Source organism: Sceloporus occidentalis, unplaced genomic scaffold (genome assembly GCF_023333645.1).
Source record: "Sceloporus occidentalis isolate IW3139 unplaced genomic scaffold, rSceOcc1.0.p SCAF_21, whole genome shotgun sequence".
NCBI lineage: Eukaryota > Metazoa > Chordata > Lepidosauria > Squamata > Phrynosomatidae > Sceloporus > Sceloporus occidentalis.
Window position 1 is genome coordinate 6,226,722 of NW_028317001.1, and position 23,716 is coordinate 6,250,437.

Here is a 23,716-nt window from a genome sequence, read left to right on the forward strand (position 1 = left end):
CCCTTGTGATGATCTCCTGTGGTCCAAGAAGCCAAACTGTGGCCCTCTTATGGCTCTTAGCCCAGCAGACTCTTAAATTCCTGAAATCATGCTGCCAGAACCCAGTGAATTATAAAAGGATTTCCCTTAACCTACACTGGGACCAGTTAAGGAACCTTATTTCTCCTCCTTTACCGATCTTCCAAGCATCACCTGAGCCAAGACACGTTTAAAAGGAGTGTCGAGTAGTAGATACTCCAAGGAGGTATGTATTATAAATAGCAAAATATAACTAAAATATAAGTCATGCAAGATATTAAGGATCTTGCAGGTACAATATTTTTTAGTATATAATATTCAGTTCATATAAGCTATTAAAAACCCAAATAAACCCAAACGTCCAATTCTGAGACTAACTTCCAAGATCCGCTCTTAACTCTCACTCTCGATCTCCAACCGACACAATTCCCCCAACTGTCTCTTGGTCTCTCAGGCCTTATATCTCCTTCTCACGGAAGCTTCCAGAAGAACCTTTATCTTGCTCTCTGATTGGTCAAGAGAGCCTTCCGTAGCAGTGATGTCACTCTGCATTTGCATAAACTTCCCTTTACTGCCTGAAGAAGACCTCCATTGACTGGAGCCCTGGTATTACAACAACAACAACAGCCCCTCTTTTCCTTGGAAGAGATTCACAACTAGACCTTGCTTGCCAGCTGGGAAGAATAGGAGGATTCCAGAGGTTCCCATTTCCACTAAGATTAGGAGTTCCCAAATTCCCATGGAAGAGGCTTCCTAAGGCATGTGCCAGGACAGAGTGGGGAACGGGGGGCTCTTCACGGGTGAATGGCCGTTTGTCAGCTGAACCTGGGGCTGAGGGTCCCTAAGAAGAATCTCCTCTGAGCCTCCAGGAGAGCAAGACTCAGGGAAGGGACAGTCTGCCAGGGGCTGAGAGCTGCTTGGACTAAACCTTGAGGGCACTTTCCCAAAAGCTGACCAGGATTGGTTTCAGGGGCTGGCATTTTCCTCTCAGAGGACCGTCAGGATCTCAAAGGCCACTCCCCATTTTGGATTTTGTTGTTTGTGTTGCCCTCAGCAGGGACTTGCTTGCTCCTAAGGTGCCATGGAGGTGAGCATGGAACGTACAGGGAAGATGGCGTTTGCAGTCTTTTCCACCATTCAGCTTACCTTGTGTGGTCTTCAAGCCTGTCAAAAGAGAGCAGGAAAGTAACCTGGAGGAGAAAGCAAAGTCCTACATTTGCTCCCATAAGCTGCCCCTGAAGCTTTTCCCAGCATTCCCTAGTCCTCAGTCTCCCTCCCAGGCTCCACCGTTTCCTAGAGAGATGGAAACCTTCAAGGGAGAGTCCTTGGGGGTCAAGCCAAGCTCTCCTCTGCTTCCCAAGGCCTCCTTCTCCATCCACTGCTGGTCTTTGGAAGGGAGACCTAGACTGCTCTTGGGAAAGTTACTTTTGGAGGGACAGGGACTCCCAAAACCTCCCACTCTGGCTCTAACCTTAAGGACTTCAAATCTCTGCAATGAACTGGGCCAGGTCTTATGCCAGGAGTGGGAATCCTGTGGCCCTCGCTCCGTATCCCCATTAAGAAAAAGACTGAATCTCCATGACTGGTGCTATTTTTCATACTCTTGGGATGAGCAGCCAGGAAAACAGAATGCTTCAAAGAATTCAAAGGTTTATTGGATGGAGATAGAAGTGCAAGATGCCTTAAAATCATATGTTCTGAATCAAAGACAGCATCAAAGGGGCTCTTAATAGTTTTACAGGATAGAAACTTCCTCCAAACAAAAGGTATTTCGCACTTCCACTTTCTCTCCTTTCTGGAAATCCTGATGCCTCAAGGGCTGGATCCTAAGCAAAAGAGAGATACGGTTTGAACTGCAATTCAGAGGTCAAGGTTTGTATGTGGTTTTTGATGCAATTTACTAATTTCAAGGTCCAACTGTATAAATGATTTAATTTTTTTTAAAAAAATTGTTATAATTTTAATGCCTTTGCATTGTTTTGAATTTGTATTGTATTAAATTTGCTGTTAGCCACCCTGAGTTCTCCCTTGGGAGAAAGGATGGATGTATATAAATAAAATACAAAAACTGGGGATCCCTTGAAGATCCATGGGTTTCTTGGTGTAAATAGCCCTCCACCAATAGAGACAGAGACTGAATGAGTCTGTCCAGAATTGCTAGGGGTCATTTTTGGCACCTGGGTTGTATCTCCATTGCCCAAACCTAGCACTTTGACAGCATGAAACTTCCAGGACTCTGTCCCACAGAATCCTGGGATTTCATCTTTCAGGTACTTAGAATTATATAGCAACTCATGAACGACTGCACTGGGACTCTCTACCAAGCATCCAGTTCTAAGCCCCCCATTCCCAGGTTTCTCTAGGGTGGATCCACAGCAGTTAACATGGCACCAAACTGGTACAATTGGATAATATGTATAGGACTTTGGTTGCCTACTTTCTGGTGTCCCTCCATCTCTCTTATAGGGTTGTGAATTCAGGTCCTGAGGTTTGTGAGCTAAAACCTAGGACCTGGGGCAGGGCCTCTAGCGATCTCTTTCAGCCTAATGCATAAATTACAAACCACAGTCACTCACAGTTTGTCATTCAAATCTACTCAATATACTTTCCTGTGTAGAAATGAAGAGAGAAATTTTTAAAGGCCTGCTCCCAGATCAAGGGGAAATGAGAGAATTATTCTTTCTCACTTGCTTGGAGAGACAGGATAAAAAGCGTGAAGTCGAAGGCTTTTTGTGGGATTTTCGGGCTATGTGGTCACGTTCTAGAAGAGTTTCTTCTGATGTTTGGCCAGCATCTGTGTCTGGCATCTTCAGAGATTCCAGCCACAGATGCTGATGAAATGTCAGGAAGAAACTCTTCTAGAACATGGCCACATAGTCCCAAATATCCACAAACAACTAAGGATAAAAAGCATTTACTTTAGCCTCCTTCTTTCTAGCCAGATGGCGAATGCAGAGTATAGTAGTGAGCCCTTGTACCACCACAACTGAGAGAAAGCAAGAAACTAAACCAGTCCATAGACCCCTGACACTTTTCTAGTTGAAGAAACCAATTAACTAAGCCTTGTAAATTATAATAAGCTACTGCTCTCACATCTGATCGGGATGTTTGCACAGAGCCCTTTCCTCTTTCCTGGAATTGGGCTCCCTCCAAAATGGAGAAGAGGCAGCCTCATCTCCTGTCTGAAGATCATGCATGAAAACTGGAAGCTCAATGCCAGGCCCTGCTGTATCGTATCTTTACTGCCACATGTAAAAAGGGCAAGGAAAAACACCTGTTACAGGAGAAGAAAGCAAATAAAACCTGATCCTTTCTGGTCCAGGTTTAGGTCCTGGGCAAAAGAAGGGAAACCAGGATTTGACTTGGGAGTGAGCGAATGTTGTGTGCCCTGCCCTGCCTGCCCTGGGGCCTCCCTGGGGACCAAATCCATTACCCTTCTCTTCCCCCTCAGTCAGCATTCTCACAAAGGAACCAAATTTAGGGGTCTCCCATCGGCATCTTGAGGCACCCACCTTTCCTTTCCTGCCAAGGAAACCCAGAAGGAGCCCTTCTTCCTAAGCAGCCAACGACCAAAGCCACCAGCCTTCTAGAACCCTATTCAGGCTCCAAGCCAACCACTAACAATGGTCCAAGTACAGGGCTGCTTTAACTGTCTGGCTGAATGCTAGGGAATTCTGGGAACTGTAGTTTTGTGAGATATTTAGTCTTCTCTGTCAGACAACTCAGATGCCATGATAAACTAAAATTCCCAGGATTCCCGAGTACTGAACTAGGGCAGTTGAAGCAGTTTATTTCTGCAAACTGGATTATTTCTGCAATGTGTTTTTGACCTCTGTTACTATTTGAGCATCCACAAGGCTCTGTGGGTTTGAAGGGAAGATTCATCATCATCATCATCATCATCATCATAATTTCTGCAGTGTTTTTGAACCAGATCTGAGAGAGCCCTGCAGCCTGGATCTGCCCAAATCCCAAATATTGCCCTCTCAGCAAAGCCTGGAGATATTAACCTTTAAGGACCAGAACTCCTCAAAGGCTGACTTTCCCAATCTCTCCTGAGAGACCCTCCTGAACCTAGAGCAGCCTCAAACAAAAGGGTCCCATTAAATGGGGGCTCACGTCTTTCTGAGTCTGTGGGTCCAGAAGAAGAGGACTGTTTTCTAGGACCCTCTTCCTAACCTCACAAGTAGGGTTGCCATAACCCGGCGGCCCCCGTGCCAATCACGGTTTTGGGGGGCCCTTCCCGGTCTGGTTTGGGCCCCCACCCGTGCCTTGTTCCTGGTTTGGGGGCCCGCTCTGGCCATTGCCGCTGCCGCTAACGCGGCTGCTGAGGCGCCAAGCCACCTCCTCCTCCAACTTCGCCTTCCCCCTGTTCCTGGGCGGCAGAAGCGCTGCCGCCACCGCGCCCCCACTGTGAGGGCTTGCGTGCCGCCCAGGCCTCAGCAGGGGCTAGTGGCAGCGCGCGCGCCTGCCCCAATTCTGTCTGCGTGCGCGCACGCCTGCCTCACTTTTCTCCCCGCGCGCGTGCGCGCCTGCCCCAATTACCTCCGTGCGTGCGCGCGCCTGCCCTGCTTCCCTTCCTCCCATGCCAGCCATCATAAGGAGGAGGAGGGGGAGAGGAGGAGGAGGAGGAAGGAGCCGGAGGAAGGGTGCCTGAAGGCCAGGGCAGAATTGGGCCAGAGGAGGAGGAGGAGGAGGAGGAGGAAAGCTGAGTCAGTGGCTATTAGGTCTGCCTTGGTATTTTGGGGTTTTTAAATTATTTTTAAAAATATAAAATACTTATTTTATTTATTTTTTTAATTTTTATCATTGCTTTTTATTTTTTATTTTATTAATTTTTATTATTTGATTTTTATTTTTTGTTTTATTAATTTTTATTATTGCTTGTTTTTGTTTTATTTTATTAATTTTTATTATCAAATATATACACCCCTGTCTTGTTTTTTATTTATTTTTTCATTATTTTTTATTATTAAATATATGCAAGTGCATTTTTTGTGTATTTATGGTTCTTTGAATGCTAACAAGTCTGCCTTTCTTGGCCAATTATAGTGGTGATGGTGATGATGATGATGATGATGATGATGATGATGATGGTGATATTGATATCAACAAGCCTCTGAGGCACGGCCAATGTAACTTGCTTATGTAACTTGCTGTGATTTTTACAAACTCATGCGCAGTGAAGAAAAACCACAGTCCCTTGCCCAAGTACACACTTCTGAGAAGTACAGTTGAACCCCAGGGCAAGTACATTTCTGCCATCTGTCTAAGAATAATGTCAAAATGTCCTCCATTTTGATCATGCCTACAAATATGCATTTATATTAATATTTTTTTAAAAAAACCTCAATTTTTTGCACGTCCTCCATTTTTATAAAAATGTGTCCTACATTTGAAAATGTTGCCCTACATTTGTCCTACATTTGTCCCGGTTTGGAGGTCCTCACTTATGGCAACCCTACTCACAAGGCATCTCTTAGCATTTGCCCAACACTGCTCTTGAACATGCAAAGATCAGGCAAGCAAGATCTGCTTTGGTGTTTGCAAAAAAAAGATGGAAAAACAATGGGCCCTTGGTATCCTTTGGGATTTGGTTTGGATAGAAAATCCATGGGTGCTCAAGTCCCATGATATAAAATGGGTGACCTTGGGTAAGTCACACTCTCTCAGCCTCAGAGGAAGACCAATGGACAACTGGAAGGCGGACAACACAAACACACATCTACATGATGGGAAATGGCATTCATTCCGGGCCATGAAACCCACTGCAAGGAAACCTTGGGCAGCAGACACTCTCTCAGCCTCAAAGGAAGACAAAGGGCAAAGTGGAAGGCAAACCTGAAGGCAAGGAAACCCTGGGAATAGGGTAACTAGACACGAGTTCAAGGCATGCAGCACTCCCCAAGCCCCCAAGGCACACTCTCTCAGCCTCAAAGGATGGCAATGGTAAACTCCCTTCGACAAAACCTACAAAGAGACTCCTGTGACAGTGTTGCCTTAGGATCCCCAGAAAGGAATTGAAGGCACACAATTCTCCTCCCAAAGTCTGGGAGGAAAAGGAAGAGGAAGGCTTAGAGGAAGGTCCTGAGGAAGAGGAGGAGGAGGAGGAGGAGGAGGGCTTAGAGGAAGAGGAGGAGGAGGAAGGCTTAGAGGAAGATCCTAAGTAGGAGGAGGAGGAGCAGAGAGACTTCTGGAGGATTCTGCAGAGGAAGAAGAAGGAGAAGAAGAAGGGGCTCCTGAGCATACGCAGAGGCCTCTGGGGGAGAAGCCACAGGGAGAAATCTCCTGGTTGTAACTTATTATTACTATCATTAGTAGTAGCATTAGTATTATTAAATTTTATTTATTTATCAAGACATGTAAAGACATATTTATAAAGAATGTCTCAGGGAGTCTCTATATTAAAGCATCAGGAAAGATTTTAGGTGTTGTTCAGGTTTGGAAATCCTGTTTGGGGTCCCTTCTGACTTTGGGGCCCTTTCCTCCTCCATTTTGGGTTCAATGAAGGCCTCAAACTGCCAAGTACAGAGGCAGAGGCAGCCATTTTGTGTTCTGGCGGCCATTTTGTGCTGCTTGTGACTGTGAGGAATAATGTTCCAGAACCTTCTCTGAGTCTCAGTTGAACAGAGGCTTCTCTTTCTCTCCTGAGGCTCCAAAGAGAGAAGGAGGCCAGGCTCCTTGGGCCAAAAGGAAGGAAGTGTGTCTCTTTGTGTGTCTTTTGTGTCTCTTTTCAGAGAGGGTTTTCTTATTACAAAGCTCTGCTCCTTCTGGGGAACATGGGTTTTAAAAGGGATCAGAAATGGAGAGGATAGTTTTAATACAAGCCTTATTCTTCTGCTTCACAAACATTGGGCTTTGGCTTCTAAGAGGAGGCTAGTCCCCCCAAAAAGGCCAAAAGTGGCTCCTTTGGGAGGTTTTAAAAGTCTCCCCAGTTTCCTTATTAATAGATTTTCAGGCAAGAAGGAAGGAGACAGACCATGATAACCCATTTTACCAAGAATGAAACAAACAAACATAGAAGCAAACAAGAACAACAAAAATAAGGATTAGACAGAAAAGCAAACTGCTTTTATTTAAAAAAGCAAAACCATTTTTAACAGGATAAAAGTACGAATTGGGTTCTTCTATCCTTTATAACCGACTTAGACTGTATCTGAACTACAGAAATAATCTGGTTGGAAACCAGTTTTTTTCTTTTGTAATTTGTTTATAAACAATCCTTTACAAACAAAAATGAAAAAACATACCAAGACATTTGCATAACAAATACAGCTACAACAACAAAAAAGTACAAATACCTATAACATAGACATACAACATGCAATAAATAACATCCTGATATACAAAACTGTCAGAAATGTACTATTAAGTTACTTCCCAGTTAAGCTAAGATGACCCTTTTATTTAATTTACTTAAATTCCTACAAGGTATCAATACGTGTTAAACCTCTAATGTTCAAGTAGACTTTCCATATGATATCTGGGATTGTAAATTAATAATTAGTATTACAAAATAAATCAAAGCATGACCAGTCCTCTTTAGTTTTCTCACCTGGTTTATCCCTCATGATTGCGGTTACAATGTCCAATCCCTTTGCTTCTCTTAGTTTAATTATCCACTGCTCTATTTTAGGAATTTGGATGTTTTTCCAATACTGTGAGTGACCATCTATAAAATTAGTCTGGGAAATCTTTTAGCTACTTCCTTTTTCAGTTTACATGTCATATTGAGCAAAAAGATCAAAGGGTTTAAAGGTATTTCTTCCTGTAAATGCCATCAAAGAAAATGCCATCAAAGAAAACCATTATCCTGAAACATGGAAACAAGCTAATATAACTTTGCTGCTAAAAGAAGATAGAGATGCAACTGAGGTAAAGAGCTATAGGCTAATTTCCTTATTAAATATGGATTATAAACTATTTTCTATGATTTTGGCCCATAGACTCAAAAAAAGTTCTTAAACACTGGATTCATAAGGACAAGTCAGAGATAACATTCAAAACGTCTGAAATATAATTGAATATTTTCAAAGGCACAACGAAAAAACACTTATCTTTTTAGAAAAGGCCTTCAATAACATAGGATGGGATATGTTATTTGCGACACTTGAAAAATGGAAATAGGAGCTTCTTATTATAGATGGATAAAGGCAATGTATAAAGATCAAAGACTAATTGTTAACTATAAAAACCAGAAGAGTTTAAGATTTCTAAAGGTAAATGGCAAGCTTTCCCACTATCACCCTTTTTGTTCATTCTGATCCTAGAAGCACTGAATAATAGGATAGGATTCGAAAATAAGATCAATGGAATAAAAATTAACATACATTGAGTTTAAAATGAGAGTCTTCTCAGACGACATTTGTATTCCCTGGAGAACCCAGAAAAGAGCACAAGGCAATTGATGGATGTAATAGTGGAATTGGAATATGTTTCAGGACTAAAAGTAAAGAGAGACAAAGCAATATTAATAACAAAAAATATGGGGAAAAGGAAGAATAAATCCTGGAAGAAATTAGTGGATTTAAAGTGGGAAATAAAGTTAAATATCTAGGAATCAATTTAAGAAATACAAACTCAGATCTATTTCACAAAAACTATGAGACACATGGAAGCAAATCAGAAAAGACCTAGAAAAATGGGGGAAATTACACTTATTGATATTAGGAAAAATATCACTGATCCAAATGAGTTTCCTTCCTGAAATACTGTTTCTGTTCCAAGCGATACCCATCATCCAGAATGAAAGACCATTGAATCTATGGCAAAAGGAAATCTCAAAATCTAATTGGAATTAAAAAAAGAGCCAAGATAAAAACGGAAATATTTTGTGATGACAAAAGTAGAGGAGGGCTGGGTTTACCAAACTGAAAAATTTATTATGCTGCTTGTTGTTTAGTTTGGATTAGAGAATGGTTTGTGTTAGAGAATGAACAATTGTTATCTCTGGAGGGTGAACATTTAAGATTTGGGTGGCATGGATACCTAATTTACGGTAAAGAGAAAGTTAATAAAGAAAGCTCAAATCATTTCGTAAGAAAAGCTCTATTGAAGATCTGGGGGAAAACAAGTGTAGAATATCTCCAAAAATACCTTTATGGTGTTTGCCGCATGAGGCTCTTTTCGGAGGGGGAAAGTATCCAGAAAACTATATGATTAAGATACAAGGATGTACTGAAAGAATCGCAAGGAAAACTAGAGATCAAAACACAAGAAGAACTTAAAGAATCTGGCCTAGATTGTCACTGGTATCTTCATCGTCAAATGAGGGAGAGGTTTAAAATAGATGTGAAATTAGGAGGAATACAAAATGAAAAATGGGAATTGTGGAAGCCATGCTCCATGTTCATTCCATGCCTGATGAGAGTGTTGGGTGCGAGGCATTGGAGAAGCCTCCAGCTGTGTTTCTCTAGCCAGAAGCCAAAGGAAGGCATTCTCCTCTGAGGGCCACTGGGGAGGTCAGGAGGTTTCAGCAGATGATGCGCTCATTTCACATCTAGCTACAGGGACATAGCCAGGGTCCTCTCCAATTCCCCATCCCCTGACCCCCCTCCACTCTCACAAGGCATGGAGTGTCAGGACCATGGTGAACAGGTCTGAGGAAATGACATGCATGTGGCCACTAGATGGAGCGGTTGTGGAAGTCATTGACAGCTCTAGTGGCAGTTAGATGTGTCAGCATTGAAACAGTGCATCATTGGAATGTTGATGCAACTGTCAACTGTCATTCTCAACTGTCACTGAGGAAGAGTCAGACAGTGTGTGCCTCAGAGTGGGTTGTTACTGGTGTGGATGGTGGAGGGTGTCGATGTATATAGTGTTGTACACAGTGGAACTTCTTATAGGAATAAAAGCCTCATCTGAGAGAAGATTACAGTGTATCTTTGCTCACTGAGAAAGCGACAGGTGTTTCTTCAGCTCACAAGATACTGACTACAGTCAAGGTGGAGAATCTGGCACCATACATTAACGTGTTGCCTCACGTGCTGCACAATATAGCAACATCAAAAGCATTTTAACATGGAGTATCTGTTGTGTAAGGGAGTTGCAGTGAATCTATGCTAGCTCCATGGGGCTTTGTTTGGTGCAACCAAACAAAGAGGGAGGAAAGAGATACACACCTCTGCATTGGCCCAAAGGAGGCATATGTCACCTGCGTATCTCACTAGCACCATGCTGTTCTCTGTGTCTATGAGTGATGCAGGATTTCTTGACAAATCAAGCCTAACCCTAGTCTCTTTTCTCAGGGACTTCATCTTGGCCTCCTTCTACACAGTTTTGGGCCATATTTTGCTGGAAGTGACCCAAGTGCAAGACCACCAGGACCCCTCTCCACCTAATGGCCAACACAGAGGCCAAGCGGAGAAAGTTGGGCTCCAAGAGAAAAAGGCTATCCGAATACAAGTCTTTGGTGAGTCGCCATCCTGACTATTAGTTTCATTTGTGTCACTGCTGGGGCAGCTCATGAAAGCAAGTGGAGAACATCTTGTCCCACTTTGGCAGAGAAAGTCCTGGTTAATCCTCTGTCACCCCACTTTTTCAGTGGCTTTCAAAAATGTCCCGGTTTCTCTCTCCTCCTCCCACTTTCCCCCTTCTCCTCATCTCTTTTGGGTTGCTGCAAAGTGACTTCTAAGGGGTTTGCACCCCATCAACTCAAAAAGGGGGAGAGGAGAGAAGTTGCTTGGGTCTTCCCTTCCCAGGAGGCTGAGGCAAATCCAAACTGCTGTGCCCTTCCCCTCTATTGTAAACCGCTCGGATTCCCAGTGATTGGGCGGTATATAAATAAAACCTATTATTATTATTATTATTATTATTATTATTATTATTAGTGTGATCTTCCTCCTAAACAACCTTGGCCATACTCACCACCTTCTGGTGTTGCTTGTCCACATGTGCCTTGCTTTTCCATCTGTGAAATGTAGAGGATATGGGAGACCACCTCTGGATCTAAATTGGGGGTGGGCCCAGTGTCCCTCAAGTCCAGAGTGCTCCCCAGAACTGTATCCCAGCCATGGCCTAAATTATATTTTTTATTATATTGTATATTATATTGAAAGTATTCAAGACAATCTGATCTCAAAGGTAGTAGCTTTTTGTTTGCTAACAGAATTTAAAGTTTATTTCCTGGACTGAATTCTGAAGTGATGAAATAATATTTGAAATGCAACATGTGTTTTCCTCCCCTTTTGTTTAGTCACTCTCTGGATGAGGGCTATTTTCTATTTCAGGTGACCTTTGCAGATGTGGCAGTATATTTCTCTGAGGATGAATGGAATCTGTTGACGAAGAAACAGAAACATTTGTACAATTATGTAATGATGGACAATTATGAGAATGTGGCTTCTGTAGGTAAGGAACCTGAATCCATTGCTCTTTCTACAAAGACTGAGGTCCCTTTCATACTATATTATCATGTCACTATGGTTCCACTAGAATTATAGAATCATAGAGTTGGAATAGACCACAAGGGCCATCTAATTCAACCCCTACTGCCATGCAGGAATATACATTCAAATCACCCACAAGAGATGGCCACCCAGCCTCTCTTTAAAGACCTCCACCAAACTCTAAGGGAGTATATTCCACTGTCAAAGAGCTCTCACTGTCATGAAGTTCCTCCTAATGTTTAGGTGGAACCTCTCTCCCTGTGGCTTGCATCCATTGTGGTGTCTCCTTTTCTCTGTAGCAACAAAAAGCAAGGCTGCTCCTTGTACAACATGACACCCTTTCAAATATTTAAACATGGATATCATATCCACTCTTTATCTTCTTTTCTCCAGGCTAAACATAACCACCTCTCTAAGCTGCTCCTCATAGAGCTTGATGGTTTCCATACCCTTTACCACTTTGGTTGCCCTCCTTTGCACATGCTCCAATTTGTCAACATCCTTTTTGAATTGTGGGGCCCAGAACTGGACCCAGGATTATTCCAAGTGAGGCCTGACCAAAGCAGAATAGAGTGGCACTATTACTTCCCTTGATCTAGAAACTATTCTTGCATAGATGCAGCCTAGAATCACATGGGCCTTTGTAGCTGCCGCATCACACTGTTGGCCCATGTTCAACTTGCAGTCTACTAGGAGTCCTAGATCCCTTTCAAGCCTAGTTTAATTGTGATAGCAACATCCTGTAGAATATTTGAATCTGTACTTCAGTGAGGCACTATTGCTCTCTAGTGTCTAAGGATTCTAAATACCCCATCCTAAACTGCTAATTCTAGGATTTTATGGGAAGTAGCCATGGAGATTAATGCATTTCACACCCAAATGGTACTCAGCACATTCCTGAGCAGGTTTCCTACCTTTTTTGGCCCCTCTTCAATCCTTTTAAGGGGGAAAGAGCTCCCTTGGCCCTGCAATGGCACAGAGAGGGCCCAACAGTGGCAAAATGTCCTCCACTTCCCCAAAGGGATGCTGTTGGATGTTGGGGGCAAAATATTATTTCATTTCTCCCCCCCCCCTTCCAGGCAATACAATGGGGGGTTGCCCCTGAGATCTCCTCCAAACCCCATCAGTACTCCATGCCTGTCTTATAGATGTTTTAAGGTTGCTCCCTGGCACTTGACCCTCATCAAAATTGGAGTCCAGGTCCCAGCCCCATTATTCTGCCTTTGGCAATGAGTTATTCGGATCTGACTCCAACTTAATTTAATATCAAATAGGGGGGAGTAAACATAGGGCTAAATCTTGGGCTAACACTTTTCTCTCTTTGATATTCAGTACTATCTGTCATTATCCTTCTTTACAGAAGAACTTGTCAGTCATGAGAGAGTCCATACAGGAGAGAAGCCATACAAATGCCAGCATTGTGGGAAAGGTTTTTCTTGGAAGTCAGACCTATTGAAACATCAGATAATCCACACAGGAGAGAAGCCATACAAATGCCAGCATTGTGAGAAATGTTTTTCTTGGAAGTTAAGCCTAATGACACACCAGAGAATCCACACAGGAGAGAAGCCATATAAATGCCAGCATTGTGGGAAATGTTTTTCTTGGCAGTCAAGCCTAATGACACACCAGAGAATCCACACAGGAGAGAAGCCATACAAATGCCACCATTGTGGGAAATGTTTTTCTCGGCAGTCAAGCCTAATGACACACCAGAGAATCCACACAGGAGAGAAGCCATACAAATGCCACCATTGTGGGAAATGTTTTTCTCGGCAGTCAAGCCTAATGACACACCAGAGAATCCACACAGGAGAGAAGCCATATAAATGCCAGCATTGTGCGAAATGTTTTTCTTTCAAGTCAAAGCTATTGAAACACCAGAGAATCCACACAGGAGAGAAGCCATACAAATGCCAGCATTGTGCGAAATGTTTTTCTTTCAAGTCAAACCTATTGAAACACCAGAGAATCCACACAGGAGAGAAGCCATACAAATGCCAGCATTGTGCGAAATGTTTTTCTTTCAAGTCAAACCTATTGAAACACCAGAGAATCCACACAGGAGAGAAGCCATACAAATGCCAGCATTGTGGGAAATGTTTTTCTTGGAAGTTAAGCCTAATGACACACCAGAGAATCCACACAGGAGAGAAGCCATATAAATGCCAGCATTGTGCGAAATGTTTTTCTTTCAAGTCAAAGCTATTGAAACACCAGAGAATCCACACAGGAGAGAAGCCATATAAATGCCAGCATTGTGCGAAATGTTTTTCTTTCAAGTCAAAGCTATTGAAACACCAGAGAATCCACACAGGAGAGAAGCCATACAAATGCCAGCATTGTGCGAAATGTTTTTCTTTCAAGTCAAACCTATTGAAACACCAGAGAATCCACACAGGAGAGAAGCCATATAAATGCCAGCATTGTGCGAAATGTTTTTCTTTCAAGTCAAAGCTATTGAAACACCAGAGAATCCACACAGGAGAGAAGCCATACAAATGCCAGCATTGTGCGAAATGTTTTTCTTTCAAGTCAAACCTATTGAAACACCAGAGAATCCACACAGGAGAGAAGCCATACAAATGCCAGCATTGTGCGAAATGTTTTTCTTTCAAGTCAAACCTATTGAAACACCAGAGAATCCACACAGGAGAGAAGCCATACAAATGCCAGCATTGTGGGAAATGTTTTTCTTGGAAGTTAAGCCTAATGACACACCAGAGAATCCACACAGGAGAGAAGCCATATAAATGCCAGCATTGTGCGAAATGTTTTTCTTTCAAGTCAAACCTATTGAAACACCAGAGAATCCACATAAGAGAGAAGCCATACAAATGCCAGCATTGTGAGAAATGTTTTTCTTGGAAGTTAAGCCTAATAACACACCAGAGAATCCACACAGGAGAGAAGCCATATAAATGCCAGCATTGTGGGAAATGTTTTTCTTGGCAGCCAAGCCTAGTGACACACCAGAGAATCCACACAGGAGAGAAGCCATACAAATGCCACCATTGTGGGAAATGTTTTTCTCGGCAGTCAAACCTAGTGACACACCAGAGCGTCCACACAGGAGAGAAGCCATACAAATGCCAGCATTGTGGGAAATGTTTTTCTTGGAGGTCAGGCCTATTCAGTCACCAGAGAGGCTACACAGGAGAGGAGCCACACACATCCAAGCAGTGAAGGAACATTATTTTTGTTTTTTAATAATCTTTATTAAATTTTACAAAAAAAAGTACAGAAATCAAGAAGATTGACAAAATTTCAAATAAAGTTTTAAAGTTATGGTTTGTTAAGTTTAGGTTTTAATTGCTACTAGTACTGGTTTAAGTTAGTTAGAGGGGGGCTGGGATTTGTTGCAGCTATCTAGAATAGCAATGATAGCATTTGGAATTTGTGGGATTTTAGCCAAAGAAAGTTGGGGACCGGTAGTAACAGAAAGAGAGCTATTTTCTTCAAATGTCTGGGGCAGGGAGAGATTGTGTGTGTGAGAAGGATGGCAAAGTGGGGCTCATAGTGGGGGATAGATGATGGGAATTGTAGGTGGGGGCTTGGTTTGGTAGAAGGTGGAGTTTTAGGTTTTGAGGTTTCAATATATTCTGGCAGTTCTGGCTTAAACATATTTCTGATATGTGTTTTCAATAAAGGTCTTTGCTGTTTCAACACACTGGATTCTTTGATGCACAGAATTTGTGAATATGCACAAAACTGACACTTTCTTCTCTCCTCAATCCTCAGCTCCATTCCCAGCTGTAAGAACAGCAGAGAGAAACACACATCCATCTATCTATCTATCTATCTATCTATCTATCTATCTATCATCTATCTATCTATCTATCTATGTGTGTATATACAGTATACACAGAGAGACTATTTCCAAAGCAAAGCCTTCCTTTCCTGCCTTTCCTGGGCTCCATTGCAGCCTCTTCAAAATCTCCTCAAAAGAAGGAAGGAAGGAACGAAGGGAGGGAGGGAGGGAGGGAGGGAGGGAGGGAGGGAGGGGAGGCTGCTGGACCCCAGTACACTCCTTCCTGTCGCGGCAAGGAGACGCAGAGACAGGAATGGGGGTGCACAAGACTCCTCACAAGCTTGCCTCTCAGCCAGGCTTCTGGCTGGGCCTTTTATTGTCATCTTGCTTACTTCCGTCCATTGTCTTCCTTACAATCATTGATGATAGCCTTGCTCCTAGGTCATCTGACTGGCATGACAGGTGCGTGATCAGTGCATGCTTGGTGCGTGCTCTTGAGGCAAGGAAGCAGGATATGGAGACCAGCTAAGCCAGCCGAATCAACATGGGCTTATCTATCTAATTATGGATAAAGCATTGTCATCTTGAGAGAGGGTCGAAGTCCTATGGTTTGCCAGTAGAACTGCCACGTCTCAATCTTGATGAGCATTGCTATCCTGAGAGAGGGTCACGACCCCACGGTTTTACCCATGGGGTTGCCACATCTCCCTCTTTTTTGTTTTTTATGAGCTGGTATACATATCCTGCGAACCGCTGCTTTTCTGCTTTTACCTTTACGAAAACATAGCGCATAAGGCAGGGATACATTGGATGAGATGGCAAAATAGGATCATAATACAAAAGTGACAATGCCATATACAAGAAGTTGTTTCGGCCAATGAAAGTCTGGCAAACAGTAAATCAATCAGCTTCATAGTCCAGAATATCCAATGTTCTGGTGGACCTGAGTCAGGTAAATCATGTAGTTCTTCAATCAAATTATTAATGGAACAAGAGTTATCTGACAATTTAAGGCAACACATATTTTGACGTCTTCACACAGCAAAAGTATTCAGTTGGGCTATAGAGGTGTATTGTAGTGTCATAGTCAGAGGTGAGTGTTACTGCTCTTTGAACCCTGGAAACATCCAAGATAGAAGGGTGTTGGAGAACAGGAACAAGTCTACTCAGACAGCACTGTGTGCCATCAGACACATTGGCAGGTATAGAATTATAGGTTTGACAGTTACAGTTAAAAGACTACCCAGGTGGCAACAAAACATGGATATATATAAATGAAATCTCTTTTCCCAAACATTGTGATCTCCCATTTGATACCACTGGTCTGAAGGGGCTCCACTGGTCAAACATAATAAACCAAGTACAACAGTTAACATAGAATTATGGGTTAATACAGCACATATTTTTGATTTCTTCACATAGCAAAAGTAAATAGTCTATGGCTGCTCCATTGTCCAGAGTGGCATTTCTAAGTTCATGTTGTTCATCGTTTAGCATCATGTGAAATTGTTGATTGGATTGAAATATTAGGTTCTGAAGGCCTCAATGCCGTGTGTAGGTTTAAGATACTTGGCTGATGTCCATACTGTGCCTATTGGGGTTGACACTGCTGCACAACCTCTTCCCCAAATGACGGGGGTTGCTGGTCCTTTCCGCTGTCTCTGGCAACTGTCAATATCACACCAAGGGCCACAGCAGCAGGTAAAATGAAGGAAAACGTTTCTGTGTTGGAAATAAATAATCAGACAATGCAATTAAATTATTCCAGGCAAATCAAATACAACAGATATGGCCCGGTTCACAAGCTTTTTGTGTTGAGTGAGAGGTGCATTCCCCCTTTTTTGTTTTTATAGAAGAAGGCTATGGGGTCATTAAAAAGGAGAAAGAGGGGATTTTATGTCCCTTTAACTTCTGGGCATAGGCAAAATTTAAGAAAGAAATTTGGGATATTTGCACCATTTTAATTGAGAAGGTGTATCACCTCTGAGATTGAAAGGAAAATGTAAGGCGTGTGCCTTTTACTTTGAGGACTGGAGAGCTCAGAAAAGACAGATGGCGTTGCGAAAAAACTGAACTTGCATTGTTCTCTGAGCATGTGAAGAGTATGAAAAGACAGAAGCAGAGGAAGCAACACTTAGACGAGACAAAGGGCAATAGTGAGGCTGTATAGCTTTACCTTCTCACAGAAGAGAACAAAGAAAAATTGTTAGGAACATAGGAAAATAGTGGGTAGGAGAGAGAAAAAGAATCTCTCCCCCCCTTTTGAACTTTAAACAGAGAGGGGTGTCCATAGGGAAGAACATAGAAGAATGGCAATAGCAGACTTTAGTAAAGAAGGTAGGATACCAATTTTAGCAAAAATGAGGAAATCTATTTTAGCAAATCCTTTTCTGCAAGCAGACCTATGGAGTACAGGATTAAACTCAAAAACAAAAAGGACGAGGCAGAGGAGAAGGAGGGGTTCTCCCCCCCCCTCCCAGTAATCCCACTATAGCTAACCCAGATGAAGAGCAAGAGAGACAGATAGACTGTGCTGGTAAAAGAAGTTCTCTCTCTAGGAAAGGATGTATAAAAGAAGGAAGCAAAACAACACAAATGGAGGAAGAGTACAAGAAATTCAGACTTATGAGTTGCAAAAGTGTAGCACAAATCCAAACACATTAACAGACAGACAAATGAACAATTTCTAGGTGCAAGACGACTAGAATCTGTTTCTAAACATGTACCACAATTTAGGTAGATGGGATATGTAGTCCTTTAGCCATGAGAATATAAAGCAACTTAGACAAAACCTTTTTCCCACTTTAGCCAAGACAGTTTTTACAGATAGACTGTGCTGACCAAAGTGAGGCTTAACAGCAAGGAAAAAGACACTTGAGAACAGGAATTAATCCCTACCGAAAAACCAATGCAGCAAAGACCTTTGGACTAAAGGAAGGGAGCTGTCTTCAGATTTGCAAATCACAAACAGCCAAACAAGCAAATTAACAGATACAAGCAACAATTGATAGGATCTATAACAACCATGCTGGCCTCTGGCTGTTGCAATTCTTCAGCCAAGCCTGGGCAAATCAAACACATAAAGGAGACAGAGCGCAAGCCAAGCTGACTACTAGAAGAATGAGACATAGTTTTCCAAGCACACTCTAAGTACTGAATTTATTCCATAAAATGGTATATTCTCTTTGTCTGTAAGATTTGTGCGTCCAAAGAGAATTTCAGTTATGCTTTATCACAACCAAAAACGCAAAATTAACACAGATTTGAGTGGGGAGGGGGGGGGGAACCTAGAAACTCCTGTCCCTTTACAATTTCCACAGTTAAATAGGAGAGAACAAACTGAAGGCATACAGAATCCTCTGAAAACAGAATGTAGAGACAAAAGGTTGAGACAGTGTCACTCTGCCTGAGCACATGTAGAGTGCCAGCAACAGAAGATAGTGAGACATTTCTCAATCTCAATTTGCAAAGCAGGAACAGAAGAGGGGGTCCTTACTCAATTTGGAATTTCCTACTGAATGATCTTATCCACTTGCCTCATGGGCACAAAGGAAAATGCAGAAATACAAAAAACACAGACTATTGAATAAACTGGACTTACTGAGGGGAAGGAAAACTTCCTGCCTTTTAAGATCCCAACACTTACCAAAGTTCTCTGCAATGTTTAAAATGCCTGTAGGGTTTTGTGTTTCTCAAAGAGCAGTTTCTACTATTCCTTTCCGAGAACTACCTTCTGAGGTCTTTGTTCTGGGAGCTGAGGCTGAAACAGTGTGCCTGACCTCTTGCTCAAGGAGCTGGGTTGAAGCTGAGACGGTGTCATCCATTTTCACTGTTTTTCCCAGGGAGCTGGGCTTTTGCCTCTTCCAGGAAACACATCTCCCAGTGCCACTCCAATCTGAACCACGGGAATGGGAAATATGACCTCTGAGGTTCCCTTTCTCTGGCATGTCTGGCTGGAAAGGTTTCCAAAGCTTGGGGTTTTGTGGTTGAGTCCATGCCCTGTTTTCTGGGGTTTTGACCCTCTTGGCCTCGAAGTGCTTATTTAGGGTATGGTTCTGATCTCTCTGTTTGTAGACTGTAGTCCGAACAGTAGCAGAGGTGTCTCCAAAAGAGAGTGAGACATTTTTCTTTCCGTTTGGGCAAGGGGGGCTTGCTTTCCTGAGATTTACAGAGCAACTAGTAATATAGGGGCTCTTGGAATGGAGTCCCTTGGGGGTCTCTGGCAATTTCTGCTTGCTATGGTGAGGCAGGCCTTCGGGTGTTTCCATCTCTCTTTGGGGAATGAGAGAAGGCTGAGTAGGGCTTTTAGATGGATCTAAAAAGCGTTTTTTAAGGGAATTTTCCCTAGCTTTCTTCTTTAGGGCTAGGGACTTTTCTTGTCTCTGTGCTATCATCAGATGAAACTTTGAAGAGAGCTGCCTTAGGTGTTGGGAAAAGGTTTCCCAACCCGCAAATAGCTCTGACTCTTTGATTTGGCGTCCCAGAGACTCCTTGCTCTTGGGATGAAGTCCTCTATATATTTCACCCATGAACTCTTTATTCATAGCTTTGGAGGGGAGAGCTATTCTTGCAAGCAACATTTTTCTAGCCATGTATGTTTCTGGATCCTCATTTGTTTTTTGCTCTTGTGCATAGTATAAATCCTCGGCCAGTTGTCCTGGCCACAATAGGCTCAAGATATGTCCCATCCAGGAGTACATATCTTGGGACAAAAGGTTTCGACACATCACTGCTGCTTCCAGATTGTCTCTGTCCACAGAGGACATGCACAGCCTAGCCAACTGTGTCAGATGAAATCCTGCAGCATATGGATAACTATTTGCAGCCCGAATCATCCATTTTATGCTCGTTTCCTGACTTAAGGGACCTAACAAATCTGCCATTATACATGCTTCTGCGATGGAGATATGGGTTTGTTCTTGATTTGATGTTACTTCCCATTTTTGAACCTTGGCTGCCAAAATGGAATTTTCCTCCCTGAGGAGGTTGACTTGGGCTACCAATTCTTTAATCTCTTTCTTCATTTTATTGGGGAAAGCCCTAGCAATTTTGGGAGCTTATCTGCGTCTTATCCTTCAGTGGGAGGATGAAGGGCAGAAAAGCTGAGAAAACTTACTGTTCCTTTCCTTGGAAGAATGTCCTCCAAGTCTGTCGTGAAGCTGTAAAGCCTCTTAGACGTGACTGGCTTAGGGTTTAGACCCAATTTTTAGCCAAAGCTGGTGGATACCTTAAAAGGTTTGTCCAGTGAAGAGTCTGGGTTAAAACCACTTGCTCCAAATCAAAATTGGCCAAGACTTTTAGGGATTTATTGGCATTCCCTCCACCTTTCAACTCAGGTAGAGTTTAAAGCCAGGCCACTTCTAGTGTTCTGACTTTAGGATTTTTCTTTGCTTCAGCTATTCCTGCCTCTGCCGCTCCCAGCCGGGGCCTTACAGGCGATAAGGGAAGAGCAACCACTGGAACGGGGTAACCAGGTGGATCTCCCGGAGGAGCTAACGAGGCTGGAGGAGCGGGGGGCTGTGGGCAGGATTTGGGGGGCCGTGGATTGGCTTAGCCGTCCCACAGCCGAGTTTACCACCTGCCAGGCAATCAAGTGGGGTGCCGCGGCACGAGGCTCAGCCTTAAGATGATTGCCTATCTTCTCCCATTCCTCCGCAGAGAGTCTTCCCCTCTCTGGGTACCAGGGACACTGGCATGAGATCTCTGCGACTAAATTTTTTATGTCTCTCCGGGTGATTTGTTTATCCCCTGACAACCGCTTAACTATAACTCCCTAGCGTGAGACCTTTGCTTGGCGGTCAACGTTCCTCCCATACTCACGGGATCCTTTGAGGATGTGCGCGCAGACTATTCCAGTCGAGTGAGCTGGGCCATAGCCGCCTTTCCCGTATCACGTTAGGGTCACCAGCTGTCGCGGCAATGAGACGCAGAGACAGGAATGGGGGTGCAAAGCTTCTTAGCTGGCCAGGTCTTGGCCAGCCCCTTTCATTCACATCAGGGTTACATTAGGTTTACATTATCTCATAGTACATCAGAAGGCAATTTGCGGAATTAGGGACCAATGTGTGTTCAGGAGAATTCTAATTAGCAAAGGGAACAGGATGTGTACACTGTCTCAGCCGAATCAACATGGGCTTATCCAATTATGGATAAAGCATTGTCAACCAGAAGGTGAGTCATGACCTCGTGGTTTGCCAGCGAGGCTATCACATCCTATTCTTGGTAGACATTGCTATCCTGGGAGGGGGCGCACCCCCTGGGTCTCCCAGGGAATGCCACAGGGTTTGGATGCCCACCTTGGCCAAGACACACTTTCTCAGCCTCAAAGGGAGGCTCTGCCCACCCCCCAACAAGCCTTGCATGCCAGGAGAGTCCTCCAAAGTAACAACACACAACAACAGCCATGTTTCCAAGAGGTCATGGGGAAAAGGAGCCCAGGGTTTGGAAGCTCACCTTGGCCAAGAGACACTCTCTCAGCCTCAACGGGAGGCACTGCCCCCCCCCCCAACAAGCCTTGCATGCCAGGAGAGTCCTCCAAAGTCACAACACACGACAACAGCCATGTTTCCAAGAGGTCATGGGGAAAGGGAGGTCAGGGTTTCTATGCCCACCTTGGCCAAGACACACTCTCTCAGCCTCGAAGGGAGGCACTGCCCACCCCCCAACAAGCCTTGCAAGCCAGGAGAGTCCTCCAAAGTCATAACACCCGACAACAGCCATGTTTCCAAGAAGTCATGGGGAAAGGGAGCCCAGGGTTTGGATGCCCACCTTGGCCAAGAAACATTCTCTCAGCCTCGAAAGGAGGCACAGGCCACCCCACAACAAGCCTTGCATGCCAGGAGAGTCCTCCAAAGTCACAACACACAACAACAGCCATCTTTCCAAGTGGTCACGGGGAAAGGGAGCCCGGGGTTTGGATGCCCACCTTGGCCAAGACACACTCTCTCAGCCTCGAAGGGAGGCACTGGCCACCGCCCAACAAGCCTCGCATGCCAGGAGAGTCCTCCAAAGTCAAAACACACGACAACAGCCATGTTTCCAAGAGGTCATGGGGAAAGGGAGCCCAGGGTTTGGATGCCCACCTTGGCCAAGACACACTCTGTCAGCCTCGAAGGGAGGCACTGCCCACCCCCCAACAAGGCTTGCATGCCAGGAGAGTCCTCCAAAGTCAAAACACACGACAACAGCCATGTTTCCAAGAAGTCATGGGGAAAGGGAGCCCAGGGTTTGGATGCCCACCTTGGCCAAGACACACTCTCTCAGCCTCGAAGGGAGGCACTGCCCACCCCCCAACAAGGCTTGCATGCCAGGAGAGTCCTCCAAAGTCAAAACACACGACAACAGCCATGTTTCCAAGAAGTCATGGGGAAAGGGAGCCCAGGGTTTGGATGCCCACCTTGGCCAAGACACACTCTCTCAGCCTCGAAGGGAGGCACTGGCCACCCACCAAAGAGCCTTGCATGCCACGAGAGCCCTCCAAAGTCACAACACACGACAACAGCCATGTTTCCAATAGGTCATGGGGAAAGGGAGCTCAGGGTTTGGATGCCCACCTTGGCCAAGACACACTCTCTCAGCCTAATACTGCAGAGGACAGGATCAAGATTCAAAATGACCTGAATAGACTAGAAAGCTGGGCCACAGCTAACAAAATGAACTTCAACAGGGAGAAATGTAAGGCACTGCACTTAGGGCGAAAAATGAAATGCACAGATATAGGATGGGTGACACATGCCTTAAGGAGACAACGTGTGAAATGCATCTAGGAGTCCAAGCAGACCACAAGTTGAACATGAGTCAACAGTGCGATGCGGCAGCTAACAAGGCCAATGCGATTTTAGTGTGCATCAATAGAATTATAGTGTCTAGAACAAGGGAAGTAATAGTGCCACTATATTCTGCTCTGGTCAGGCCCCACCTTGAATATTGTGTCCAGTTCTGGGCGCCACAATTCAAAAAGGATGTTGAAAAACTGGAGCGTGTCCAAAGGAGGGCGACTAAAATGGTGAAGGGTCTGGAAACCAAGCCCTATGAGGAACGCCTTAGGGAGCTGGGTATGTTTAGCCTGGAGAAAACAAGGTTAAGAGGTGATATGATAGCCCTGTTTAAATGTTTGAAGGGATGTCATATTGAGGAGGGAGCAAGCTTGTTTTCTCCTGCTCCAGAGACTAGGACCCGAAGCAATGGATGCAAACTGCAGGAAAGGAGATTCCACTTCAACATTAGGAGGAATTTCCTGACAGTAAGGGCTGTGTGACAGTGGAACACACTTCCTAGGAGTGTAGTGGAGTCTCCCTCCTTGGAGGTCTTCAAACAGAGGCTGGATGGCCATCTGTCGGGGATGCTTTGATCTGGATTTCCTGCATGGCAGGGGGTTGGACTGGATGGCCCTTGCGGTTTCTTCCAACTCTATGATTCTATGGAAGTCAAAATCTATCCCAGAAAAGGAGGTTGCCTGAAGGACTGAGACTGGTCCATTGCGACCTCCGACTGATACTCCTTGCCTAAAGGATCCAGACTGCCCCATTGGGATCTCAGGCTGATGCTCCTTACATGA

At 44.0% G+C, this 23,716-nt stretch overlaps 1 protein-coding gene and 1 pseudogene across 2 annotated transcripts in view; one reads left to right on the forward strand and one right to left on the reverse strand.

Annotated features, from left to right (window-relative positions):
- LOC149301491 (uncharacterized) overlaps positions 1-23,716 on the reverse strand; it is a 184,074-nt pseudogene that overhangs the window by 118,262 nt on the left and 42,096 nt on the right. Inside the window, exon 5 of the transcript XR_016272239.1 lies at positions 22,786-22,803. The product of XR_016272239.1 is annotated as an uncharacterized LOC149301491 (transcript). The remainder of the gene's footprint in view (positions 1-22,785; positions 22,804-23,716) is intronic.
- LOC149301494 (uncharacterized) lies at positions 11,269-14,847 on the forward strand. Its single transcript, XM_089484020.1, has 2 exons — positions 11,269-11,370; positions 12,769-14,847. The coding sequence occupies exons 1-2, from the start codon at positions 11,337-11,339 to the stop codon at positions 14,592-14,594; spliced, it is 1,860 nt and encodes a 619-aa protein (XP_089340146.1). The 5' UTR covers positions 11,269-11,336; the 3' UTR covers positions 14,595-14,847.

Excerpts from the sequence above, each read along its gene's own strand:
- LOC149301494 (XM_089484020.1), top strand. The coding sequence starts at position 11,337 with ATGATGGACAATTATGAGAATGTGGCTTCTGTAG. Across the intron at positions 11,371-12,768 it reads TGAGAATGTGGCTTCTGTAG|AAGAACTTGTCAGTCATGAG; the intron begins GTAAGGAACCTG and ends CCTTCTTTACAG.